The 25,569-nt window shown below is 59.5% G+C and overlaps 2 protein-coding genes across 4 annotated transcripts; one reads left to right on the top strand and one right to left on the bottom strand.

Moving 5' to 3' along the window:
* Positions 1-1,916: 1,916 nt before the first annotated feature.
* MPP1 (MAGUK p55 scaffold protein 1) lies at positions 1,917-14,705 on the top strand (the record flags this gene model as incomplete). Of its 3 annotated transcripts, none has more annotated exons than XM_084258542.1 (12): positions 1,917-2,018; positions 8,058-8,144; positions 8,321-8,399; positions 8,637-8,722; positions 10,018-10,086; positions 10,564-10,760; positions 11,474-11,580; positions 12,001-12,081; positions 12,452-12,532; positions 13,210-13,412; positions 13,496-13,570; positions 14,256-14,705. In XM_084258542.1, the coding sequence occupies 12 exons, from the start codon at positions 1,917-1,919 to the stop codon at positions 14,430-14,432; spliced, it is 1,344 nt and encodes a 447-aa protein (XP_084114668.1). In that variant the 3' UTR covers positions 14,433-14,705. The 3 variants fall into 3 exon arrangements, with proteins under 3 accessions (XP_084114668.1, XP_084114669.1, XP_084114667.1); XM_084258543.1 differs by having other exon boundaries at positions 8,058-8,195; positions 10,624-10,760; XM_084258541.1 differs by having other exon boundaries at positions 8,058-8,195.
* Positions 14,706-15,922: 1,217 nt separating this feature from the next.
* On the bottom strand, positions 15,923-25,529 carry DKC1 (dyskerin pseudouridine synthase 1; the record flags this gene model as incomplete). Its single annotated transcript, XM_084258144.1, has 15 exons — positions 15,923-16,117; positions 16,302-16,445; positions 16,728-16,806; positions 17,079-17,182; positions 17,445-17,563; positions 18,175-18,295; positions 20,363-20,506; positions 20,832-20,962; positions 21,150-21,276; positions 21,561-21,625; positions 21,984-22,168; positions 22,281-22,372; positions 24,391-24,477; positions 24,824-24,891; positions 25,514-25,529. 15 exons carry the CDS (start codon positions 25,527-25,529, stop codon positions 16,058-16,060), a joined length of 1,542 nt encoding a protein of 513 aa, XP_084114270.1. The 3' UTR covers positions 15,923-16,057.
* Positions 25,530-25,569: the final 40 nt, after the last annotated feature.

The following is a 25,569-nucleotide window of genomic DNA, read 5'->3' as shown; positions in this document are numbered from 1 at the left end:
ACAAGCAAGCGCCTACCCGCCTGCCTGCCCTCCGGCTCCGCCACCCGGCACAGGCCTGCCTGCTGCACTGGAAGCTCCTCACCGTCTTCCCTCATCTGTAGGTGCGTGTTCACTGTTTCTTCTCTCCTATGGGACTAGGCCACAGTCGGTGGACTTTTGAGTGGTCCAGGGTGGATTGCTATTAACAAACGTATTTTCCACGCCCTGTGCGTGTGTGTGTGCGAATGCTGGCTGCAAAGGCAGGAGCCGCTCACTTTCAGGACAGAATGGAAACTTCCGGAGCCGTAGCAGCACTGGCAAGGCTTAGGTGCAGGTGCCCACACATCTTCTCCATTCTAGGACTTCTAGGTGAAGAAGCAAAGCGCTCACGGGTGCTTCCCCACGTGTGAAATGCTAACTCATGTTTTCTGCTCCTCAGTTGTTTGTGCTGTCATTAGCTGGTGTTCCTTTACACATTCCCGGTAGGAGCACCGGCGCTTGTGAGGCGCTCGTGTGCAGTGAAACTCTTCTCTGCTGAGGCACACCTGCTCTTCCTGCTCCTTATGGGGTCTTTGCATGAGCTTTTGACATTTAAGTCCTTAAGCCATCTGGAATAGGTTTTGTTCTTTTTTTCTTTGCGTATGACATGCAAGAGGGCTCCAATTTCATCTTTTTCAATAAAAATAAGTCTAAAAGAAAACAAAAAGCAAAGAAAATCAATATAAATAACCCTTTGCAGCTTTTCAGCTACCTAGCAAGCCACTTGTGAGGCCTACGAATGTGCATGTATGTCCCTGGCTCTGTTAACTGTCCTTAGTCTACCAACAAGATGCTCAGAGTTCTGCTAAGGCTCCTCCCTCCTCTCTGCAGGCCTCTGTCTGTTGCTCCTTTGGGACAAGGGCTGTTGCTCATGGGCAGTAGGCCTCCCAGCAGAACAAAGTGCGCCGTGTGGCTGTAAAGCCTGCTGCTGCCGGAGAGGATTAATGAAATGCCCAGAATCCTAAGCTGCTCTGAACCCTGTGGGTTACCAGCTTGGGGTAAGCTGGCAGGTTTTTATGAGGTCTTAAAGGTGTCTCCAGATGGTAGATAGCAGCTGCTTTGATGTCTCTGGGATTCCTAAGAGTGTTAGATGCCTTCGCTTCCACTGATGATGACTGAAAATTTGTGTACATTTGCAACATGGACGACCTTGAGAGGTGACCTTGGCAGAAGGATGCTAAGTGAAGTCAGTCAGCTGGAGAGAGACAAGTGCACTTACCTGACTTATCTGACTGAAGAAGATAAGGCAACAAAGCAAAAGAAGAAACAAAAGCCACCTCTGCGAAACAGAAAGCGGGGGAGCAGAGGGGGCGCGGCTGGGTGAGGCAGGAACGGGGCAAAGGGATGGGGTGGTGGAGGGACAAGAGTCAAGTGACCCCCCTGTCGGGTGTCCAGATGTGGAATCGTCCCGCCTGCAGCGAGCCCCCTATGGCGTTAGACACCAGCGCACCGGCCCACATGGGCTTGAAAGTCTTGTGGCGTTAACAGGTGTGGCCGAAGGCCAGTGAAAACCTCGGCTGCTGGAGGCCATCGGGTCGCCCCACCTTGAAGCGCAGGCGGCCACGGCTAGGACAGCGCCCGCAGCCCGCGCCTCCAAAGGACTGCGACCGGCCCCGCGCCCCGTCGGGCTGCGGGGCGGCGGGGGCGGCCCCGGCGGGAGCCTCCATCCGGTACCCGATGGGCCGGCTGGCGGGGCCCGCGGGTTCCCTAGGCTCGCGCGGGCGCCCGGGGCGGGGGCGGGGGCGGGGGGGCGGGGCGTGGGCGGAGCTCCGCCCCCGCCCGCCCGGCGCGCCGCCCGCGGGGTGGTGACGGCCCGCCGCGTCCCCGCCGAGTCCCCGCCATCTCCGCCGCCGCCGCCCCGCAGGCCCTCGCTGCCCGGCCCGGCTCCCGAGCTCGAGATGACGCTGAAGGCGAGCGAGGGCGAGGGCGGGGGCAGCATGCGCACGGCGCTCTCCGACCTCTACCTGGAGCACTTGCTGCAGAAGCGCAGCCGGCCCGAGGTGAGCGCCCGGGGTGCGGGGCGCGGGGAGCCGGCCGGGATCGGGGTCTGCGCGGCGCCACTCTCCACGGGCCGTGGCCGTCCGCCTCTCGGGCCGCGGGGCCCCGCGGGCCTGTCCCGGGGCGGAGGCGCGGTGGGTGCGGGGCTGCGGGGCGCGGTAGCTCGAGCCCCAGCAGCCTTGGGCGGGGGAAGGGGGGGGGGCTGCGGCCTGGAAAGCACGCTCAGTAAGGTCACGGGAAACTTTGGGGGCCAGAGTCAGGCTGTCGATGGGCTTTGAGGACCCAGCTCCAGAGAAGCTGTGCTGGTCCCGGGCGGCGGCTGTTTGGGTCGGCCGAAAGGGCGGTCCTCGCCAGCTCTGCCCCGAAAGCGCGCACTCACCGGCCCTGTGGCGCCCGAGGCCAGGGGCCAGCCTCTGTGCATTTGTGGTGAAGCCTCAGACTTTAGAACCGCTGGATGGCCGTGAGGCGCTGGTACCCTCTGGCCTCAGAGGTGCCGGGAAGAGAGGCCTTCGCTGGGGAGGCGGAGAAGATCTGCGTGGAAGTCCCACCGCTGCCCACCCCGGCTCCGGCTCCTTGCTGCCGGCGGCATGGCTGCCTGGGGCTCTTGGGACAGAGATAAAGCCAGCAGAATTCTTGCACCACCACCTGGAACCGGTGGCCAGGGACCAGGAGTGAGTGTCCAGAGAGAGCCACGGGGCAAGCAGGGTGCTGCGGTGAGCGCCCTGGTCTCCTGGACCGCCAGGGCCAGCTGCCGGGTAGGGCTCCTGCAGGCACCACTTTGTCACGTTAAGTGCCTAATAAGTGACTTCTCAGACATGTTTGCTGAATTAATAACGGGCTGAGGCCATGACCACCACAGTGAGTGTGCTTTCTGCTTCGCCGCCTGCTTTCAGAGCCGCTGCTAGGCCGAGGGCACCACATGAACTGGACGGTACCACATGCACTGGACGGTGCTGCCGGGGGCGTGGGGTGGCACCCCGCCGCTCTGCAAGCTGGGCTGAGCGCGCCCTTTTCCCTCCCTACCGTCACCTCAGTTGAAGCTTAACATGTGCAAAAATGTCTTCATTGAATTTATTTTGGGCAGCCTTACTGAAGTGTAATTAGCACACATTGGGTCTGACTCGCTCAGGTTTGGCAGGGCCCAAGTCCCGTCGCCCTCGTGCAGCTCCTTGGCCTAGGGCATGTGTCTCCCTGGCTGCTCCCCCACCCGTGCGCCAGGAGCCACCTGCTTCCTGCTGCTGCCCTTGTCTTTTCCAGTGTTCTGTGCCTTCTCAGTAGACGTTACCTGGATAGCAGGATCCAGCCTCCCAGTTAGCCCATGTATTTGGTGTCCATAAAGGATTTGAAGAAAGTGGACTCAGAAAACTTGCTGAACCCCCAAGTGAAACAGAACCCAGATTTGCGGAGGTGGCATCAAAGGGAGGCTCCCCACCCAGGAGGGGTGGCCTGATCCCACCCACCTGCTGCTTCTTTCTGTGCCTTCCCTTTCAGGCCCTCACCACCACCTCCGCTGCCCACAGGACGCTCTGCCTGTCAGATGCTGTGTGGCCCCGGGCGCGCTGCTGGAGCTCTCTGTGCCTTGGGTGCATCTTCTCCATTCAAGGGACCTGCTAAGGGGGCAGTGAGTGGGGCAGGTACCCCGCACCAAAGCAGGCCCTCAGCACCTGCCCTGCCAGGAGCAGGGTGGCAGCAGCAGCAGCTGCGTCATAGGGGTCAGAAGGTTAAGTCGCTGAAGGCTTTGTTTAGGGGCAGCTTTCTGTAAAAGTGCTACAGTCTCAAAACCCAGTTTCACTTCCAGTCTTTGTCCAAGCACACTCTTGAAAAAGCCCTGCGCGCTTCCATCCTCGCAGAAGCCTCTGGCCGCACCCCTCATCCCTCATGGTGGTTCTTACCAGCACACATCAGCTTAGTCGTAAATTCAGTTTCCCTTCACTCCTGAGGCCGCAGCCTCTGGGTTCGGTCCCACACTGAAAAAGGAGCCCAGAAATCAAGTCAGGCGCCCCCTAAATATCTGCTCAGAAAGCCTGTGTCGCTTCCTAGGGCTGCAAAGCAGACAGGGCCGGTGCCGCTGGAGGTGCTCGGGGGGCCCAAGTCAACTCAACGTCGCTGCGGACTTTCTGGGTTTGGGTGAGGAAGAGCTTCTTTTGCTGGGTTTGAGGAGGGAATTTTCCCTTTTGAGATTTTTCTTTTCGCGGAAAGAACAATAGATGACGTGTCATTGGCCAGTTATCCAGTCCCCTTCCCGCTCCTTCCAGCTCTCTGGGCAGTCTCCCTTGATTTGGTTGGCCTGGCCCTTCCATACCCCCCTCCTTGCCTGCTTTGGAGAGGAGGGTTTCAGCCTGTAAATGCCACCCCTGCTTTACGCAAGAGCCTGCGCCTTTTCAATTGCGTCACTTCTCCGAACCCGAATCACATGTCTAAGGTCAAGATCAAGTTCTTAAAACCAGGGTTTTCCTGACCTTGGACTATTGACTTTTGGAGTCTGAGGATTCTTGGTTGTAACCGCCCTTCCCTCCACCTCTTCCGTCATCAGCAACTTCTGGAGCCTTGGGCAAGTGTCCCCAGCGCGAGCCAGGCAGACCAGCGGCCCTTTCTTGGCCACCCCTGCCCCCAGCAGAGAGGCCTGAGGCCTTTCTGTGCACCAGTAATGAAGAATGAGTGTGTTTCCCAGATTGGCCGGGGGAGGGGAAGTGACCCCAGGGGTGGGGAGCAGGAAGAGGCGCTCTGAATTAGGGAACCAGAATATCACTTTTGTGGGGTGCATGTCTATTCTGTGATTCCGTCTTGCTTGCTTTTCCCTCAGTATGGAAATACACATGAGCCCTGTAGAAGTTTTGGCTGAAAGTCCTTGCAAGGCCTGTTCTGGACCCCCAGGCCCCATTTCCAGTGCCTTCCCCCATAGCACGTCGGGGATAGCTGTGCGGAGAAGTGTGTCTGACTCAACCCCCACATCTCCCTGGGGGGGATACAGGTCTCTGGGGGCATCGAGCGCCCACAGAGCTCGCCAGCTGGGTGAGGAGGGGGCTGGCTGCCAAGCCTGCCTTGTCTCCCTGAACTTCATGCTGCCGAGTTCTGCCTGGGCTGCCTTTTTGCGCGGGGGGGGGGGGGGGGGGGGGGGGCTAGGGCACTGGATGGATCAGGCCTGGGGGAGGGGCCCGCTTAGCACTGTCCCCCAGCACTGGCAGGGCGAGCTCGCCTCAGCTAAGCTCCCGCAGTCTCAGCACCCTGGCTTTGCCCGCGGCATCCTGCTTTGCCCCACAGGGCCGTGGTAGCTCCGAGAGGCAGAGTGGGTGCCGGGGCCTCTGCCGTCGCCATGTGCAAGGCCTTGGCCTGGAGCCTGACAGTAGGCTGAACAAATGTTTGTTCTGCCCTCCGCGGCCCTGCTGGAGGAGGCCTGGACCCACTCGCCTGCGCCCACCCCGCCAAGTTTGTTTTTCATCCCAACTTCCTTTGAGCAACTGCTTCTGCCCTTTGAACCCCGCTGCAGATGCTTCCTCTGAGGGGGTTTGCCCAGCAGCACTTGGGAGGATTAAAGGCCAAGGAGCCAGCCTTAGGTGGGGGTTCCCGCTTTCTGCCGCAGTCACTAGGGCAGAACACCCCCTCCTGCCCTGCCAGTGCCTCAAGTCCCTGGGAGAGGAGGGGCCCGGGTGCAGGCTGCGAGGTGGGATCGGCTGTTTGGGACCCTAATTGTTTGTTCATCTTCTGGGGTCCCTGCCCTTTCCTTGGTGCTCTGGCCTTGCGCGGGAGCACCGCCGACAGCCTCAACCCTGTGCCCCCACCTCCTATGGCTCCTCTCCAGAATTCCTGTGCCCCCCCCCCCCGCCTCGGGCCTCACACAAGCTGCGAGGAGCTGCCCCCCGGGCCTGTGTGCGCGCCTGGCGAGTCTGCACACACACGCATACCGTGTCGCCGTGGGTATGGAGTGAGGAGGACAGGGACCTCGCTGAGGGCGCTCACGGTCGGGCGAGCGGTGGGAAGCGGGCCCAGAGCCTTCTCCTGAGTCACCGCAGGCCACCTCTGGGGGAGCACCATAGGGACTGTTAGCCACTGCAGGATGTCTGGATGGATAAGCACATTTGAAAGACCAATGCTTGGGACAGCGCCTCTCGCCCTGTGGGGCCGTGTGCCCGCCTCTGCTGAGCTGTGCTGAGTCGTTCCTTTCAGCGGCGCTGAGCAAGAGCAGGGCCAGGCTGCAGGGATCTGCCTGCTCCCCCGCTTCCAAAGGTTGCTCTTATCCTGTGGACTTTCTACTCTGGCCTCCAGAACCGTGTGCAGGGCCCACCCCGCCTGGGTGGGCGTGCAGCATCATAAACACTTGACTGGTGCCACGTTGCGGCATGTTATAAAGTAACATCCAGACTTCTGGCCCCCTTGTCAGCTTATTCCAGTCAGCAGCACGCAGAAAGGTGACTGCTGATAAGGCCTCTAAGGCTTCTCCGCCCTGACATGACTGGCGATAAGACTGTTGAGAGTCAGCAAAGTCGGGAGACTTACTGCGTGCTCTGAGGCCTTGAGGCCAGAGATGAGGTTAGAGCAACCCCCAGGCTGCCTGCCGCCAGCCCTTCCACGCCTGCTGTCCCAGCCCAGCTTGGGGACGGGGTGTTGTGCGCTGCCATTTCTCAAAGATGGGTGGCCTGGCCCCGCTGTCTGCTGCCAGGCCTCTTAGTACAGTGCTTTCTTGTGGCCCAGGGCTGCTGGTGACGTTATGCAGTCAGTCACGCTAATACACAAGCACACGCTCCAGTAGGCTCACGTTAACTGCAGTGTGCAAAGTACGCACTTGACATGGGGATGAAGTGTCGTTCCCACCACCTTGTGCCAGGGTGCACAGGAATCGACAGCGCTTGGCTGTGCCGGGAGCAGCAGGGAAGGACAGAGTGTGGGTGCCAGTGGTGGGGGGACAGCCTTGGTGGCTCCAGATGGTCTCCAATCTCAAAGAGAGGTTGGAATCTCGCAATATGTACTAAAAGCCTGAAATTATGCAGCCGAAATAGAACTGGCTTGTGCCCTTGGTCTGTAACTTCTGCTTGCAAGTGTCAGTGATGCATTTGCCCCCAGACCTGGGGGCAGGGCCTCTGGTCCCTCCCCTTCAAGTCTTTGCTCTCCCAACTTCTGTCATATGTGTCATAATGCTCGTGACCCATCGTGTTTGGGATGGCAAGAGGCCCAACTCTATTCTTTTCTCGGCCCCCTTTGCAACCCGGGATGGCCTCTCCTGACCTGAGCCTATTCTCCCAGAAAGTCCTAGAAATCAGTCATCACTAATGATTTCCACCTGTTTTCTTCATTTTTTTTTTTAAGATTTATTTTTTATTTATATAAGAGCTGGGGTACAGGCCAGAGGCACGGGAGGGTGAGAGGATTCACCAGAGACGGAGTGGGGAGCAGAACAGGTGGGCTGACCCAAACACGCTGCTGAGGGGAGCAGCGGGCGAGGCAGGAGAGGTTTCCTGCGCCAAGTGGGAATCTCCCTGGCTGGTCGGGAATTGAACCCGGTGCTGCAGAGACTGCGGACAGCTTCTCAGCACTGCGCCACCAGGGAGGCCCTGTTTTCTTCATTTTTTGTGGCTTTCTATTTCCTGAGTCCTCGGGCTCAGTTGGAATCCAAATCACGATTGCAGGGAAAGTCTGTGTCGCCAGAACAGACAGAACTGCGTTTTTGTAGGCTTTTATCTGCGCGTGGAGAAATTGATGACAACGGTGGGCCACGTGCTGGGGTGCTGGGAAGAGTAGTGGGTGTCTCCAGAGGCGAGTTCCTCCCCAGATGACAGTGGTTCTTCTTTGTAGCCTGAGGGGTGATCCTAAGAGGTTTGACCTTCCCCTTTGGGCCACCCTCCTGGGGCGTGATCCCACCGGGACTTTGCCCGCCGTGCTGCCTGTGGCATGGGCCCTGTTGAGCAGACGCAGTCCTGTTCCGCAGCAAACTCTGTGGACACGTGTGCTGCGTGGGGCGATGCCTCCCCATCCAGTCAAGTGAGACCAGATGCCAGACGTGGGAAGCCACCGGCAGCTCTTCCTCGTTCTGCTCTTTCCACCGACAGACCGGGTCGCACCCGCTGAACGCCGTGGCTGAGGACATGCACACCAATGGGTCTGCGGCCCCCGGCAGCCCCACCCAGGGCCAGGAGGTGCGGAAGGTGCGCCTCATACAGTTCGAGAAGGTCACGGAGGAGCCCATGGTAAGGCCCCGCCACCTTGGCCCCGCCTCCTCCCGGCCCAGCCCCGCACAAACCCCCAGGCCGCCTGCAGTCGTGCGAGCTAATCCTGGGAAATGAGCTCACAGCTGCCCTCGCCTTGGTTGCAGGGCATCACGCTGAAGCTGAACGAGAAGCAGAGCTGCACAGTGGCCAGGGTCCTGCACGGCGGCGTGATCCACAGACAAGGTACGGGCCTCCCTCGCTGCCCCCTGTCCCGCGGTCCGGCCTCGAAGTTCCCTCTCAGACGGGTGGAGTCGGTGTGCGCGCCTGCGGGCTGCTGCCCAAGGGCTGACTGCGGACGGGGACCAGAGTGCAACTGCGCCCTGGCGCGACTCCCGCGTCCACAGCGCTGCCTAGGAACTCGCTCGGTGGCGCGGCTCCCATGGACGCCGTGGGCTGACGTCTTGTTTCATTTCACGGCAGGCTCCCTGCACGTAGGGGACGAGATCCTGGAAATCAACGGCACAAACGTGACCAATCACTCGGTGGACCAGCTGCAAAAGGCCATGGTGGGTCCTTGCGGGCGCCTCATTTTCTCATGAAATGTGTGCGCCTCATCAGGGCGCTGGGCTAGACAGCAGATGGGCTGTGGTACGGGGCACCCAGCCATGCTTGCCGCCTCGCCCACCCCCCGACCGAGACGAGGTAGCAGGGACCAGGGCCCCCGAGTGCCTACATCCCTGTCGATGCAGCTTCGAAAACACTCACGGCAAAGATTGGTAGAGCAGCAAGGACAAAAAGAGATGTCAGCACCTGTCACTCGCCGCCACAGGTAGCCAGAACAGCAGCGAGGCACCAGGAGAGCCGAGCCGTAGAGAGAGCGGCCTGGCCTAAGACACACATGGCCAGTGCTGACTGCCCAGCGCGCCCCCGCAACCTCACGCTGGGAGACGGCTTAGAAATCAAAACCGCAAAGATACCAGGAATCCGTCAATATTTGGAAATTAAATAACTCGCTTTAACCCACAGGCCAGGAAAGAACTCCTCAGGGAAATTTGAAAGGTAACTTGAAATGAATGAAAAGGCCAGCCCACGGGTCAGACCTTGCAAATGTGTAAATGATGCTGTTCACGTGGTAAAAGGGGAGGCTTCTGGGGGGAGCGTCCCCACTGGTGGATGCAGGACTTGGAGTCCAGGCGCCCCCGACGCTGCTGCCTCCCGGTGGAAGACACCACCCCCGAAGGGAGCTTGCCCAAGCACCGGCCGCCTCGGCCGCGGACACCCAAGGAGGGCTGGGATCTGGCCCTCAAGCGTGGGGCTCCGAGCCTGCGTCACTGTGCAGACAGAAGCGGCTCTGGAAGCTCCTCTCTGGCATGGAGACCCCGCCGGGGTGGGCTCGCAGAAACAAGGGCAAAGTGGATTCTGGGAAGAAGGGGAGGCAAAGGCGGGAGCCCTGACAGAGACGACTGCGCGTGGGCCTGCCGGCCTCTCGATGGCCTCGCCTCTCGCCTCCGCATCGGCGCCGTGAGAGGCTCCCTAGATCAGCCTGAGCGCGGCTCTTGCAGCGGACTGCGGGGGCAACACGGCAAGGGGGGGCGCCGGCGGGGGCGCGACGCCTCGCTCCGAGGAGCACGGGGCTTCGTGCTGCTTGGGGACGGCGGCTCCGGAGCCAGGCCCGGTGGGTGATTCCATTTGCTGGGTGGCTCAGCTGGGAGCCTTTTGGGGTCCAGTGCGGGAAGGGGGTAAATCATTAGCTTTTTTTCATTCGTCTTTGCACCAAGCGGTCCCTGGGCGGGCGGGGCTTATGAAACCAGCAGCCACGCGGTTTTGTTGTCCTCACAATTTTTTTTCCGTTTTCTGATAGAAAGAGACCAAAGGAATGATCTCCTTGAAAGTAATCCCCAACCAGCAAAACCGGCTTCCCGCGCTACAGGTAGGGGGCCTTCTCTCTGGGGTGACAGAGAATCGGGAGCTGGGGAGTGGGGGTGCGGGAGTGGCTACGGGTTCGTGTCCCGTCACAGATGCTGACTTTCCCGCTGTGTCCCTTTTGGTAAATGCTGCTTTTTGGGGATGGCCAATGGCATGGTGTGAAGCTGCTCCCGGCTCGACTGTGTCCAGTGGCTGGGCCGGGGTGTTTGAGAGACGCTCTGGTTGAGTCTGTGTTATTCCTTTCCTTCTTGCTTTGGCTTGCACCCCAAGTCTTCCCGCGGGGAGTGGCTAGCGCCTAGGCGACCACAGTTGTCCTCCTGTCATCCTTGCCAACTTACGTTTCAGCTGGTGTGGGCTCCAGGGCCTCGGCACACCCGCGCTGTTGACCCCAGAGGGTACCTCACACCCTCGGGCGTGCTCGCACAGCTCCCCCGACACAGCCCGGCGCCTGCCGCGCTGAGGCACCGCTGCTCTGTCACAGATGTTCATGAGGGCGCAGTTCGACTACGACCCCAAGAAGGACAACCTGATCCCTTGTAAGGAGGCGGGACTGAAGTTTGTCACCGGGGACGTCATCCAGATCATCAACAAGGACGACAGCAACTGGTGGCAGGGCCGGGTGGAAGGCTCCCTGCAGGAGTCGGCTGGCCTGATCCCTTCTCCCGAGCTGCAGGAATGGTGAGGGCTTTTCTGTGCCGCCCGCGGGCTGTTTCCTCAGGTGCCTTCTCTGTGATAGAAAACCTCTGGGGCTGGCACCCCCCTCCCCCCACCGCGTTCTCCTCCTGTAGATTTCTGGGGCCAGAGTACTGAGCCCTTGGGCGCACCTCCAGGGGCACGGGGGCGATGGGCAGCCTTCTGGCCTCACATCTGGTCGGCACAGCAGAAGGGGAGCTAGAAACTGGCAGTGAGCCGGGAAGGGCCACCTTGAAAGAAACGTGTAGAATCAGAGCAACGGAGGAGTCGGCACGGTTCTGGGAAGTGGGCTCTGGCTTCTAGACCATTCTCGAACAGAGCGCCTGCTGCAGGACTTGGCGAGACCTGGCGTGCGCAGGGGGCGCTGAGGAAGACCCACAGGCCGACGGGATCCCCGCGGCTGCGTCCCGGGGTCATGAGGCGTGACCTCAGCACAGTGGGGTCTCTTCCAGGGAACAGCTGCACGTACTGGAACGGGAGCTCAGCTCGTTGGGGCTGTTGCTGCGGGCGTGTGGCCCGCAGGGCACAGCCGCTAGAGATGCGGGGAAGGAGAGTTGGGGGGTGCGTCGGGAGATGCTGAGAGACCAAGAGGGGGGGCTCAGAGAGAGACGCGGGGAGAGGGCAGGGCCCGGGGAGCTTTGTGTGGAAGGGAAAACGGGGTTCACCCGAAGGGCCCTGACCTGGCTGCGGCCCCACAGGCGAGTGGCGAGCATGGCCCAGTCCGCCCCGAGGGAAGCGCCGAGCTGCAGCCCGTTCGGGAAGAAGAAGAAGTGCAAGGACAAGTACCTGGCCAAGCACAGCGCCAGTAAGCCGCCCCCCACCCCGGCGCGCAGAGGCGCCCAGGGCCGGCCCCGCCGGACACAGTCCTCACCGCCCGCATGGACTGCCTGCCGGCGAGTGCGGGATTCCGGGGCAGGGCTAGTTCGGGAGTTTTGAGGTAGCTGCACCCCGTTCTCCATAGCGCGCACGCCGACAGGGCGTGCTGTCCCGGAGCGCTGGCCCCGTGGGGCAGTCGTGGGAGGGCGACAGGGCAGGCGTTGCAGCCCAAGAGAGCATCGGGGCGCCAACGCAGAAAACACTAGAAAGCACAGGGGTGGGCTGGTTCCCCGCACACCCCTCCCGGAACTGAAGGCGACCCCTCGCTTACCGCTCCCTCCTCAACTCGTGTGAACGCGGGGCGCCCCCTGCCGGTCTGCCCCCTGACAGCGCTTTGCTCTGGGTCTAGTTTTCGACCAGCTGGACGTGGTCTCCTATGAGGAAGTGGTCCGGCTGCCCGCGTTCCGGAGGAAGACCCTGGTGCTCATAGGTACCTGACCTGGGCGTGGCCCGACACTGGGCTGGCAGTGGGAGGTTCCGGGCGGACGCTTTTTCTCGAGAGTGCTTACATCTGAGGGCCGTGGGGATCGGCTGGGGACTCGGAAAAGTCCATGCGCTCTCAGGAGCGGCGCCTGGTCCCCGCCCAGCGGCCCCCTGCCCTGGCTTTACTGCGAAGCCATCCGTGGGAGGCTCCTCATCACCAGCGTTCCCTCGGGTTGGGAGCGTTCACAGAAGCTTCCGTTAGCTGGTCCCATCCCGCCAATGGCCGACCCGCCCCATCACACTCCTGTGCTCGCCGCGGTCTCCCCTGCACACCCCGTCAGAATCACCCCAGCAAGCTAAGCTTTCTCCCTGCACAGGTGCCAGCGGCGTGGGCCGCAGCCACATCAAGAATGCACTGCTGAGCCAGAACCCGGAGAAGTTCGTGTACCCGGCGCCCTGTGAGTACCCTGTGATTTCACACAAGTGTCTGGTCATAAAAACAAAATACAACTTGGAGACATTAGAATTGGTACCTGGGCCTCCCCGGGGGCCTCGGATCAGTCTCAGGCTATCCCTGCAACGCCTGCATCCATCCCCGGCCAGGGAGCTGCCCACAGGGCACGGCAGACCTCTCCTGTCTTCCCGCTGCTCCCCTTGGGAGTGGATTTCAGTCCGTCTGCCTGTTCTACTCCCCGCTCTGGCTCTAGTGGGTCCTCTAACCGCCCCCCCGCCTCTGGCCTGCACCCCAGCTCTTCTAGACACAAAACAATTCAAATAAAATCAGGTTAAAAAAAAATAGGTACCTGTCATCACCCACCACAGAGATCCGTGGGGGACAGGGCGGCGGGGGTTAGGGGGCTTCATTTCCAGAAGTGCCTCCTTGTGGTGCGTTCATTCCCAGAGAGCTACAGCCATTGAGCCGACGCTCAGACACTGTCTCTGGGGAGGGGAGACGAGCTTTTCTGAGACCGGGGGAGGCATGCGCTGAGGAGTGCGAGGCAGGAACCCGTGGGGGCATGGTGCAGGGGCACAGCCTGCCGGGCTGGTGGGCCGGGCTTCCAGCACGTCATTCAGCTCGTGCAGGGGCAGGGCTGGGGTTGCCCCATGGCCTTTGCCCAACGTCAGTTCTCACCAGACACCACGCGGCCGCCCAAGAAGAACGAGGAGGACGGGAAGGAGTACCACTTCATCTCCACCGAGGAGATGACGAAGGGCATCTCTGCCAACGAGTTCTTGGAGTTTGGCAGCTACCAGGGCAACATGTTTGGCACCAAATTCGAAACAGTGCGCCAGATCCATGCGCAGGACAAGATCGCCGTCCTTGACATTGAACCCCAGGTACGCGGGCCGGAAGGCATGGGGGCGCCCGTGGGGCTCGGGCCGGAGAGGAGCCCACTCACTGCTCTGCCCCCTCTTCCCAGACCCTGAAGATTGTCCGCACGGCCGAGCTCTCACCGTTCATCGTGTTCATCGCTCCCACGGACCAGGGCGCGCAGGTGGGAGCAGGCTCGGGGGCTGTGCAGGTGGCCTCTGCTTCCCCCCAGGCCACGCCGCCTTGCCTCATTCGGGAGTTGGGGGGAACGAACGAGTCAAATCACACATGAACCCGGGTACTGCGAGGACAGGTGGCGCTGAAATGCAGCTGCTGGGGTGGCTGTGGGGAGGGCTCTACCCCTTGTTCCCCACACGCCCGCCTGCACCGTCTGTTGGGAAACCTCACGGGGGCCTGGGCTCAGCATCTCTGCCGGGTGCTGCGCAGTAGAGGAGAAGAAGGTGCTGTCCGCTGCTCTTGGCCCTAAGGCGCTGGTCACCTGCACCCTCTTTGCTCACGACCCTCACCTTTTTCTTAGTGTCTTGAATTCTGTGTGAGGCTGAGCATCGCTTGCAAGCACCTTCAGCTCAGGCGTCTCTCGAGGTTCCACGGTGCAGCTATGCGTGGCTGCGGCTTCTAGGGGTGTGCCCAGTCCTTTCCCGGGGCTGTGGCTCTCCCTGTGAGAGATGCCCAGGTCAGCTGCAGGGAGCTGTCAGTCTTCCAGAAGGCTCTCATGCTTTGTCATTGGGGTTCCCTTGAGGACCCCTGAGAAAGCCTGTGTACTTGAGTGGCTGGGCTGTTAACGTTCTCAAGCAAGACCTTTAAGGTCAGAGTCTTTCAGCAGCGTCACCAGGCTTCTCTGTTCGCAGACTGAGGCCCTGCAGCGGCTGCAGAAGGACTCCGAGGCCATCCGCAGCCAGTACGCGCACTACTTTGACCTCTCGCTGCTCAACAATGGCGTCGATGAGACCCTTAAGAAGCTGCAGGAGGCCTTTGAGCAGGCGTGCGGCGCCCCGCAGTGGGTGCCTGTCTCCTGGGTGTACTAGGCTGCTCTCCGGCCGGGAACTGTACTCCCCTGGCTTTAAGACACACAGGGTCGCTCCAGCTTTTTCCTCAGCTTCCAGCTCTCTTCAAGTCTCCTACCTGGGCCCAGGGTGTCTCTCTTGATTACGCTGACTGTCCTGCTAATCAAACTCGGGGCTCCCTGTGCCCCAAAAGCCTGCGCTCCTTCACCTTTCATTACACTGGCTGTTTCCTTTGTCTTTCCTTTGGAGAAAGCGTTTTTAACTGCAGCTGCTGTGCGCTAGGATGATGCCTGTTCTAAGCAATAAAACATTGGTGTGAAAATGCCAGTGGCCTCGGAGCTCTACAAAGGGACAGTGCCTGCTTTGAGCGCCCAGGGGACGAGCATGGGTGTCCCATCTCCCTGTTCAGCAGCAGGCCTCAGCCTAGCGGGCGGGATGACCCCACCTCCCCCGGGGCGGTCTGCATTAGGAGACCCACCTGCGTGCATAAGTCATGTGAGAACAAGCAGGCCGCTCTGCAGCCGGGCTCCCCCTGCAGGGGGCTCCGTGAAGGCCACATGCACAGCCTCTTCCCTCCCCCCCACCCCAGCTTCCTCCACTGGTGGCCCAGGTGACACTGTCCTTCAGTCCTTTCTAGCCTCAGCCCAAGACATTTGCCTTCAGAACCCGCTCTGTACTCGAGGCATGAGGTTGTCCTGTCCTGTGCCAAAACCCACTGAAGGCATGAATTGAGTTTCCTGTATCAGCGATCCAGGACCCCGGCCTCAGGGCTGCGGCCCAAGACCCCACCCCCTGCCATCAAGGGTTCATTTTCCTCTTGTACCCAACTACACGGTTCTGGCGTTTACTCCATGCCGGCCTTCTGGTCGTTGAATGTCCCACCTGCCCAGTAGGTGAGTGGTCTCGCCCACCTGTGCCCTTCATCTAGTGTGCTGCGGGGAATTGGGGAATGCTGTGTCATGAAATCGAAATCAAATTTCAAATAAGCCATACAGGTCCTGAGGTTTATCATCAAGATGCTGTGTTCTAGCTCAAGGACTGCCAAGCCACAGGAACACTTAAGAAACTTAAGTCAACTTTAATAAGTAAAAATTACAAGTCTTCTCCCAGCAATGAGTGATTTCTTCCTTTAAAAGAGGGTTAGAACGAGGGTACAGGAATGGGGGGGCTCCTGTCACAAAGCAGCAGGTACACAACGCTACGCATGAGCTGATGAAGCCGGGCCAGGGACCCGCGTCCAGAAGGTAAACGGGAGGCAGCGGCGACCTCCACGCCAGACCCCGTCCTCACAGGGCAGCGGAGAGCTTTGTGCACCGGCAGCAACGTGCGGCGGCTGCGGCTCCGCTTCCTGGCAGGAATTGCACTGAGCAGACCCATTTCTACAAACTGCGGGGGGAGGGCGCGGGCGGGGCGGCAGTGCTGAGACTGGGGTGAGGCCCCCACTCCTGAGCAGAGAAGTCAGTGGCACTGAGCCGCCTCCACGCCCCCATCCTTAAAACAGGACGGGAGGGATGACCACACCGGTCACTCACACCGCCGGAGCGGCCCGCCCCGGGCCCGCCTCGCGCGCCCTGGCAGAAAGGAACCGGTTCTCTCAATAAGGCTGGACTTTCTCCTCGTAGCTGGTCGCTGCTCGGGTGACCCAGCTAGTCAGACACCGCTTCCGCTTTTATTCTCTTCTTCTTCTTCTTCATGGTGTCGCTGTCCTGCGGGGGGGGGGGGGAGGGGGGCGAGCACACGTCTGCCGCAGGAGCCCCCGCCACTCCTGGGTCTGCAGCAGGGCCCCCAGGTCCCGAGGTTCCAGGTCAGTCCTGCGCTCGCCACCAGGCCCGTAGCAGCAGCAGCCCCATGCCACCCCCCGCGCCCCCAAGACCCACACGTCCTACGTACCCCCTCTCCTGGCACCCCGTCTCCAGGCCCATCTGCACTCTCAGGCGCAGCCTTTGCCTTCTTGTCCTTCTTCTTCTTTTTCTCCTTCCTGAGCGGCTGTGGGGCCACTGGAGCAGCATCCTCGCTTTCGCTCTCTCGCTTGCGCTGCCCAGACAGGCAACAGTTAGCCCTTGGACAAAGACGGCTGAGAAAGGTGGGCCCACGGGTCTGCGGACCACCACCCTGACAGACCCTGCCTGCAGCCAGCAGGCCCCGCCCAGACCCCCGGGGAGCAGGCCGGAGCAGGCACACCAGTTTCTGGGCTTTGGGAGCCCGAGCCCAGCTCTGCCCCACGGGTCTCACACGGCCTGAGTGTGTCTCCGGTGAGCTCAGCTGCTCCACACTAACCCCGAGGCCCCACGGAAGCCCGTCGTGAACAGCGCTCACCTTTGCAGATTTCACCTGCTCAGCTGCCAGCGATGGGGCTTTGACCACATCAGCCGCCGCCTCTCTCCTCGCTGAATCGCTGAAAGGGAGCAGAAGCCAGGATCGTCCGTGGGGCCCGGCTCCCCCCAGGGCGCTGCAGCCCCAGGTCCGGGACCCTATCTGGCATGGCTAGAGCCACTAAGGGGGACGCTGGCCAGGAAAGAGCCTGCCGCTTACTGCTCGCAAACAGCCCGCAGGGTCCTGAGAGCCAGACTAGAAAAGGGTCAAGTCTGCCTCACGGGCCCCGCTTCACATGGTCCGGCTCGGCGCACACCGCCCCCCCCCGACCCCCCTGTGCTGACTCGCCCTCACCTGTAGTCGACGTACTCCTGCGTCCAGGCAGCAGGGGTGCTGTCCGTGGCCTTGCCGTGCTTGTCCAGGAGGCCCTGCTTGATCATCAGCTTCTTCTGACTCGCCTGGTGGGCCAGCCGGCAGGAAGCGTGTGTTAGAACCGGATCCGCCCGCACCGGCTCGACAAGGCCCCCCCGGTTCCCCTCATGTGCTCCCTCCGACGCCAACAGTGGGCACAGTTCTTGCCACCACGGATTCTCCCCCTTTCACCTACACACGAGTGTGGGCTCAAGATTCCCTGGGGGCCCTTGAGGCACACCCCTGTATCACACAGGAACCTGAAGTGACGGGTGGACCTGCCGGCCTGCACGCTCACTGCACGCTCACCTTCGGCCCCAAACCCCACTTCCGAGGGTAGGTGTCTCTCTCCATGATCACCCTCTTGATCTTGGCCACGATCCCGTGGTCGCAGGTGGAGATCACCGCCGTGGTCATCAGGGCTATGGCTGCGGGCAGCAGGGAGAGACGACGCTGACACCCGCCACCACCTCACACTGCTTTTCTTTTCTTTTTTTTGTGGGACCCTCGCCGGCGGCTGGGGAACGAACTGGTGCTGCAGAGGCTGTAGCCCAGCGCTCAACCACTGCGCCACCAGAGGAGGCCCCACACTGCTTTTCAATAGCCACTGCAGTCACGGCGCTGCCACCTCAGGTGAGGGGCGCCCAGAGGCTCCCTCCGGGCAGGCAGGGACCCTCGCAAGTCCCGTCCCACTCGCCAAGTCAAAAAATACCAGTAGGGACTGCCCCGGGCCTACACTTTCCAGCTCCCCGAAGACGTCACCACAAGTTCAATGAGTCATTCCTTCAACATGGCCAGACAGCACTGGAAGTTCACCAATGCTGAGATGCCTGTTTTTAGCTCAGGCAGGTGCCATCTCCGGGGCTGGCAGCCAGAGTGGCACACACAGGGAACAGAATACCCCCACACCCCTCGCGAGAGCAGCTGACCCCCAGCCAAGTCACCACTGCAGAGACCAGCAGCTCCCGGACTCGCTTGCCACGGCTCCATCCAGACACAGCCCGGGAGGCACAAGACCCCCGCCAGCCGGCGTGCTCACCCATGCAGATAGCCTCTCCTTTGGTGGTGATGACCACGATCTCCTGGTTGACCTCGATGCCGTCCTCATACCGTAGCACCCCCGGGAGCATGATCTTGGCCCCATAGCAGATGGCGTTCACCTGGGTGAGGGCAGCGTGGAGGCTCAGGCTCAGCCATGGCTCTCAGCCATGCCACCCCCACACAGGTAGACAGGGAGGGGGCCCCCCTCTGCACATAAAGGGGCTCAGTCACAGCATGCCAGTGCTCGTGCTACTGCTCACCCCCAAGACAGAGCCAGGAGACCCAGGCCACACAGCATTCACAGGCTGACGTGCAAGTCCAGGCCTGCTCCTGTCTTGGCTTCACTCACCTAGAGCTGCTGACCACACGCCCCCTGCTCTTTAAACTTAGCCAAGGCCAAGGTCTATGTCACGTTTATATCATTGCTACACGAGATTCATTTTTTTCAACAATCGTGCTTTGTTCTATCGGACCTTCTCAATTTTTCTTGCGGTCTTGTATTATAAACTGATGCTCCCAATAATCTGTCAACCCTTTGTAGTACTTTACTGAAAACTTGAATATGATCAAACTATAATTATTCAACATCCGCCAATTTGGGTATTTTGTATTGTAGCTACATAGCACTGAACAAAAACTGATCAGGTCTCTACTGCAAACACCATCTTAATTTTTAAAAAATCACATCCTCGGGGCCTCCCTGGTGGCGCAAGGGGTTAAGACGTAGCACTATGAAGCTGTCCGCAGCTTCTGCAGCCAGGGAGCTACCCACATAGGGCAAGAGACTTCTGTCTCGCCCGCTGCTCCCCTCAGCAGTGTATTTCAATCTGTCTGTTCTGTTTCCCACTGTCTCTGGTGAATCCTCTCACCCCCCACACCTATGGCCCTGTACCCCAGTTCTTATACACATAAAATAAATAAATCTTAAAAAAAAAAAATCACATCTTCAAATCATAATTCCCCAGTAGAAATAAAAAGCTATTGGGACCCCCCGGGTGGCACAAGGGGTTAAGACACAACCTATGAAGCGATCCGCAGCCTCTGCAGCATGAGTTTGATCCCTGGCCAGGGAGCTACCCACATGGCGCAGCAGACCTCTCCTGACCTGCCCACTGGCCCCCTCAGCAGTGTACTTCAGTCAATCTGCCTGTTCTGTTCCCCACTGATGGTGAATCCTCTCACCACCCCCAAACCTCTGGCCTGTACCCCAGTTCCTGAATGCATAAATAAACAAATCTTTTCAAAAAAATGATAAAAAAAGAAAAAAGTAAAAATTTAAAAAATTCTGCACTACCTGGAAATTTACTAAATCACCACTAGAGAAGAAATGCAAAGTGAAGTAATTAAGCACACTCTTAAATCCTCAAGGACTCCTCCAGGAACAACGCCACTCAGCTAACAGACTTAGGCAACAGGCCCAATAAGCGCAGCCTTGTGGCGGTGCTTTCAGCCGCTACGACTGATGTGACTGTAACGTGGCCCCTTCACTGCCGCTCCTATAGAATTGCTATTTTCTCTCTGAAATCCTCTAGTCTGGACTTTTCTCCTAAAGATTTATTTACTTATGCACAGAAGAACTGGGGTGTTGGTGGGGGGTAGGGGGAGGATTCCCAGAGACAGAGTGGGAAACAGGCAGATCTACTGAAGCACACTGCTGAGGAGAGCAGCAGGCAAGATGGGGGTCTGCTGCACCACGTGGGCCAGCTCCCTGGATGGCGATCTCAGGCTGTGGAGGTGACAGCCTGAGACTCAATCCCTAGGCCACAGGGAGGCCCAGCTACTCTCAACTTTTTAGTCTCAACAAAAGTCCCTTTTAGAGCAATAATGTAAATAAAACAAGTTTCTCAGGCACATGCAGAACCGGGCCAAGCGAGGGCAAATCTCACGAGCCGTTCCTTGCACCTCATGCTCTGGGAGAACTGAGCAAACATTTAATTCACTTGCCTTTTTCTGAGATGGAATCACGCCTGACATTAAACTTCTACTTTTAATTCAGGACATTTGTTTTTAATGAGAGTTAGTTTACATTAGCAACATGAACAGACCGCAGGGTCCAATCTCCGAAACCAGAAACAGAACCATCCACCTTAAGGCAGACTCGAGCGCAAACGGCAAGCTCTGGCTCGAAGCGCAATGAGGGCCTGAGTGCGCACACGCTGCCCCGACAGGACTTAGCCACAACCTACCGCGCTGTCTTTCATGACCAGCCGCTTGTGCGACGTCAGCAGCTTCTCCAGCGGGTACACGACACGCCGCAGGTAGCGCTCATCCTTGTGGTTGTCATACAACCACTGCGCATCCAGCACGTCGTGCATCGTCACCATGTGGTCCTGGAAAGAGTCAGGCTCAGAGTCGCTCCGTGTCACCACAGCTGTGGTGGCCCAGCAGACCCCGACTAGCCAGACTGGAATGACTCGAGTCAGGTCTCCAGAACCTTCTCTGGCTCCCGAACTCACCGACAGACTGTAGGCCAGGAGGTGAACGAACAGAGAATGGACCTTCTCTCCCATCACCAATCCGAGCCCAGGGTTCATGTCCCAAAGTTCAATTAGCAGAACAGGGAAGCTGCCCTGAACTGGACTCAACACTTTGGACACAGCCTCACGCGGAAAAGGAAGCAAGGCCCTGCAGGCGCCGCCCACCCAGCGTACGTACCTTCTCGCTCATGACTCCAGAACGGACCCGCCGAAGCTCCTGCATCTGTCCGCCAACCCCCAGTAACAGGCCCAGGTGCACACACAGCGTGCGAATGTAGGTGCCAGCCTCACAGCTCACCCAGAAGATTCCTAGGACGGGAAAGTATGTGTTTTGCAGAGCAGACACGTCACTGGATGGGAACACAGAGCCAGTGACAAGACATAGGCCACGCCACACCATGGACCCAAGGCCTCTCCTTTTAACAGAATTCTCAAGAACGCGTTCTCTGGCCCTGTGTGCCACGCTGCCTTGGCTCCTCCCCGCCTCAGGACCCACCTAGTCTCCTCTCAGGGTCGTACTCGACCATCCTGCTCTCATAGATGGTCCGCACGCGGAGCTGCCGCTTCACCGCTGCGATGAGTGGGGGGCGCTGGAATAAGGCGCCCGTCAGAGTTTCTAGAGCCTGAAACCAAAAGAAAGATGCTGTGTGGACTGGCAAGCCAGACAGAAGGGCGCCCCTGGGAGTTTAAGGACACGAGTACTCTTGAAGTCACTCCTGATGTAAGACGCCCCTGCCACCTCTGCATCCGTCTTCAGCACCAGAGATGCACAGCGCCGACCAGAACCCTCGGCCAGGGAGACACGGCCGCCACTACCATCTGCCGTCGCCTGTCTCCAGATGTATGGGGGCTCAGAGACGCAAGGGGTCCAAGGCTGCCCCGCCCCCCCACCCTACAGCACACTCACCCTAGAAAGCTGGGTCCCCCCTTCAATAGCATTGTGCAGCCGGACAATCCCCACGTACTCTTTGCCTGAAAGATGACAAGAGTGGTCAGGGGCAGCCGCTGGCTTTGCTGTGCTTCTCACAGGCCCACATGACTCCCCGCACATGCGGCAGCAAGGCCAGCTGCCCTTGCTTCAGCGCCCTGTGTTAGGCCTATCTCACAGGGCTGAGTGTCCCAGCACTGGGGTTGTGACAGGAACAGTCACAGTACCAGGTGCAGAGCCTGGCCAGGCCAAGAGCTCCCCAAATGCAAACAAGGAGGGCCCTTGAGGAGGCCCCCAGGACCAGCTTTGCCACCGGGCTCACACGGGGACAGAAGGCCGAAGCGGATGTGGTCACTTCCGGAGCCACAGGCAGCGGTCCGATGAGCCGCCTCTGCCACATACCTGCGCTCTGCTGGGACTTCACCAGGCGCGTGGCTCTTTCAATGCACACGATCAAGCAGCCGGTCACCTTGGGGTCCAGAGTGCCGCTGTGTCCTGTCTTCTCCACCCGAAGTATCCGTCGGATCCAGGCCACCACCTCGTGGGAAGAGGGGTTGGAGGGCTTGTCGAGATTGATGAAGCCGGTCCTGAAATGGAAGACAATGGCTGTGCCGCTGGTGCTTCCTCCTGTGAGACTCATCAACACAGGCCCAAGCGCTTAGGACAAGGGTCTGAGACAGGCTGGGTCCCAACACTTACCGGATATAGTCCCCAATCTCCCGCTTCAGAGGATTTGAACCACAAGGGAGAGGTGTATAGTGTGTCGTCCTTACGTTTAGCTTATCAAAGTTCTAGGAAGCAATGACACAACACCAAGCAAACTCAGTAAACCATTGTGACATGAGACCAGAGCGGACACGACGGCCAACCGTGACACGGCTACCCTTCCGGTGTGTAAAGTGGGGTTTCGCTGTTAGGTGGTCATCACCTGCTACAACAGACCGAGCTGCCGTACGTGCAACGACTACCCCCCACCCCAGAATAAGACAAACCTGATCACCCGTCCAGGGACCCTCAGGGGACTGTCAGCCTCGACCTCTGGTACAGAACAGAGGGTCCAGCACAGATATTAGCACAAGGGTGACTCGCCGGCTCCTGCTCCAGAGGCTGCCAGCCCTGCCCTTCTCATGCCTGCTCCTTCCCCTGCCCACTCCTTCCCCTGCCCACTCCTTTCCCCAGCTGACCCCCAGCCTGAAAAAGCACCCTTAACTGAATCCATCCTTCTCATCACCCAGTTTAGCCTTATCCTGTTGCCACAAACAGCAGTATCTTGGTAACTCCCAAGCCTAGTGACGACCTTGCCTGATTCCAGTGTCCTACAACAGAGAAGCACAGACTTCTAGAAAGCACGAGCTGGCCAAACAGCCGCTCCGCTGTGTTGAATTATATAAGCAAACCTCCTCCTTTCACTTCAGTTCATTCAGTGAAACGCTTTTGCCGATGGGTGTGTCAGCAACTTTTTCTACCCCAACCTTCCCTCCCAGTCTGAGTTAACGCACAGCAAATCATTTGTGAGACCTCAACTCACCAGTGAACCACCCAGTCCAACAGCCAGTGATTCCACAGGCCATTACCTACCAGACACTGAATTACCTCCCACAGCCCTCAGCTCACCTAAGAAAAAGTATCCCCAGCAAACAGAAAAGTTAACCAACCGGCCCCAGGTGACACACCGCCTGACTTAAGTGGTATGTCTCCTCAGCCCCCTGGTCTCAAGCACCGGGCAGTCCCCCTCCATGTGGGACCCCCGAAATGGTTTAGTCTGCAATTACTCGTTCTGACGCTTTGTTTTCTACAATGGTGATAGGTATGCTGGAAATGAAGACAAAAGGGTCCTTTGGGCCTCCCTAGTGGTGCAAGGGGTTAAGACACAACCTACAGCCCCCCCTCCCCCCGCCCCGGTGGCGCAGGCAGTTGAGGGCAGCGCTGTGAAGCTGTCCACAGTTCTGCAGCGCCAGTTCGATGCCGGCCGGCGAGGGTCCTACATGGCGCAGCAGACCTCTCCTGTCTTGCCTGCTGCTCCCCTCAGCAGTGTATTTCATCAATCTGCCTGTTCTGTTCCCCGCTCTGTCTCTGGTGAATCCTCTCAGCCTCCCGCGCATCTGGCTTGCACCCCGCTTCTTGTATAAATAAATAAATCTTAAAAAAAAAAAAAAAGACAACCTACAAAGCTATCTGCAGTCACTGCAGCTTGAGTTCAATCCACAGCCGGCCAGGGAGCTACCCACATGGCACAGCAGACGTCTCCTGTCTCGCCCACTGCTTCCCTCAGCAGTGTATTCCAGTGGATCCGCCTGTTCTGCTCTCCACTGTCTCTAGTGAGTCCTCACTCCTAGTACCTCTAGCATATCCCGCAGTTCTTGTATGCATAAATATATACTTAAAAATAAAATATTCTTGGGCCTCCCCTGGTGGTGCAGCGATTGAGCGCTGGGCTGCGAAGCTGCCCACAGCCTCTGCAGTGCCAGTTCGATCCCCGGCCCCCGGGCGAGGGTCCCACATGGCACGCAGACCTCTCCTGCGGCGCTCCCTGCTCCCCTCAGCAGTGTATTTCGTCGGTCTGTCTGTTCTGTTCCCCGCTCTGGCTCTGGTGAATTCTCTCACCATCCCACGCTTCTGACTGTACCCGGTGCTTGTATGAATAAATCTTTTTTTAAAAAATAAATAAAATATTCTTGGTCTGAGAAGCCTGGAGAAACACAGCTTTTGACCATCAGCAGGCACTTCCTCCACAAGGCAGGCAGCACTGAAGACCAGTGAGCCATGCTGGCTGCAAGGGCCTCGCACCGGCCTGAGGCAAAACACCTACCTTTAACAACAGGGGCCACTGAGATGTGTCTAACTGCGCCACTTTGGATTCAGGTTTGATAAGAAATTCTTCGGCATGTTGGATTTCCTTCCAAAGAACAGAAACGGCCATTAGACGTCCTGCCCGCCTCCCTGTGGTCCATCTGCACCGCAGTGAAAAACAAGGCAGTCCACGCCTCCTGCCTGAGAACTCCAGGGGAGAGGGAATGGGGCCTGATGGAAGAAGCCCCAATGTGGTGCCTCGGAGATAGCTACAACTATGGGGGGTGGGGGGACAGTTTCACTGAGGTTATAGCTGTGGGTCCACACAGGCTGCCGGGCTTGCGCCCACTCAGCAGCCCCCAGCAAACCCCAGCCAGTCCTTCAGCACCTTTCCAGTCACCTGTCACCTATGCCCCTTTCGGTCCTGCAAAACAAAAGACTTCCCTACTCACCGCTACGTCTTCTTCTGGCAAGGACTTCCGCTCCTTTTTCTTCTTATGCTTCTTTGGCAAGATAAAGACTAAAGAAAAGACAAACACGGCGATTGGGCATTTCCCGCAAAAATACAGGGCAAGGAGCTTAACAGTGAGGCGGAGAGCTGGGCGGTGGCGGGGAAGGTCTGCTGGCAACTCCTGGGCGAACCCGGCGAGGAGGCCAGCCGCGCCTGCACGTGTCCCAGCATCCTGGTGCACCACGTGGCCGTGGCGGGGCCAAAACCCGCGGTCCCGGCGCTGGCCTGCGGGCCGAAAAGTCTGCGACTCGAGTCCTTGACTGTGCCGGCCGTCTTGCGGCGTCTAGAAGGCTGGGGACCCTCGGCCCGCACCCCTCGGCCCCTTCCCCGCCTGAAAGACCCGCTCTCAGTCCCCGCATGGAGGGCGCGGACCGCGGTGGCACAGGGCCGACTAGGTCTTCAAGCGAGGCGCGGGCCCGGCGTGGCCGACGTCTTCCGACCGCGATCGGGGCCCCGAGGATCTCTGCAGCGGCTGGGGGCCCGGGCCTGTGGCGCCTCGCCACCGCATGGGCCTCTCCCTTGCCCGCCGCCCCCGTGCCGCTCAAGCCAAGGCCGGCCAACGGCCGAGGCGCCCCGCGCGCCGTCGCCGCGCCCCCCGCCGCGGCCCCCGAGCCGGCGGGGGCGCTCCTACCTTCCTCGTCCGCCATGATGCCCCGCACAGCGTGCGCGCCGCGTGGGCCCGAGCCG

The sequence above is a fragment of the Talpa europaea genome (assembly GCF_964194135.1).
Source record: "Talpa europaea genome assembly, chromosome: X".
Lineage (NCBI taxonomy): Eukaryota > Metazoa > Chordata > Mammalia > Eulipotyphla > Talpidae > Talpa > Talpa europaea.
This window is presented reverse-complemented; position numbering and strand designations above follow the sequence as displayed.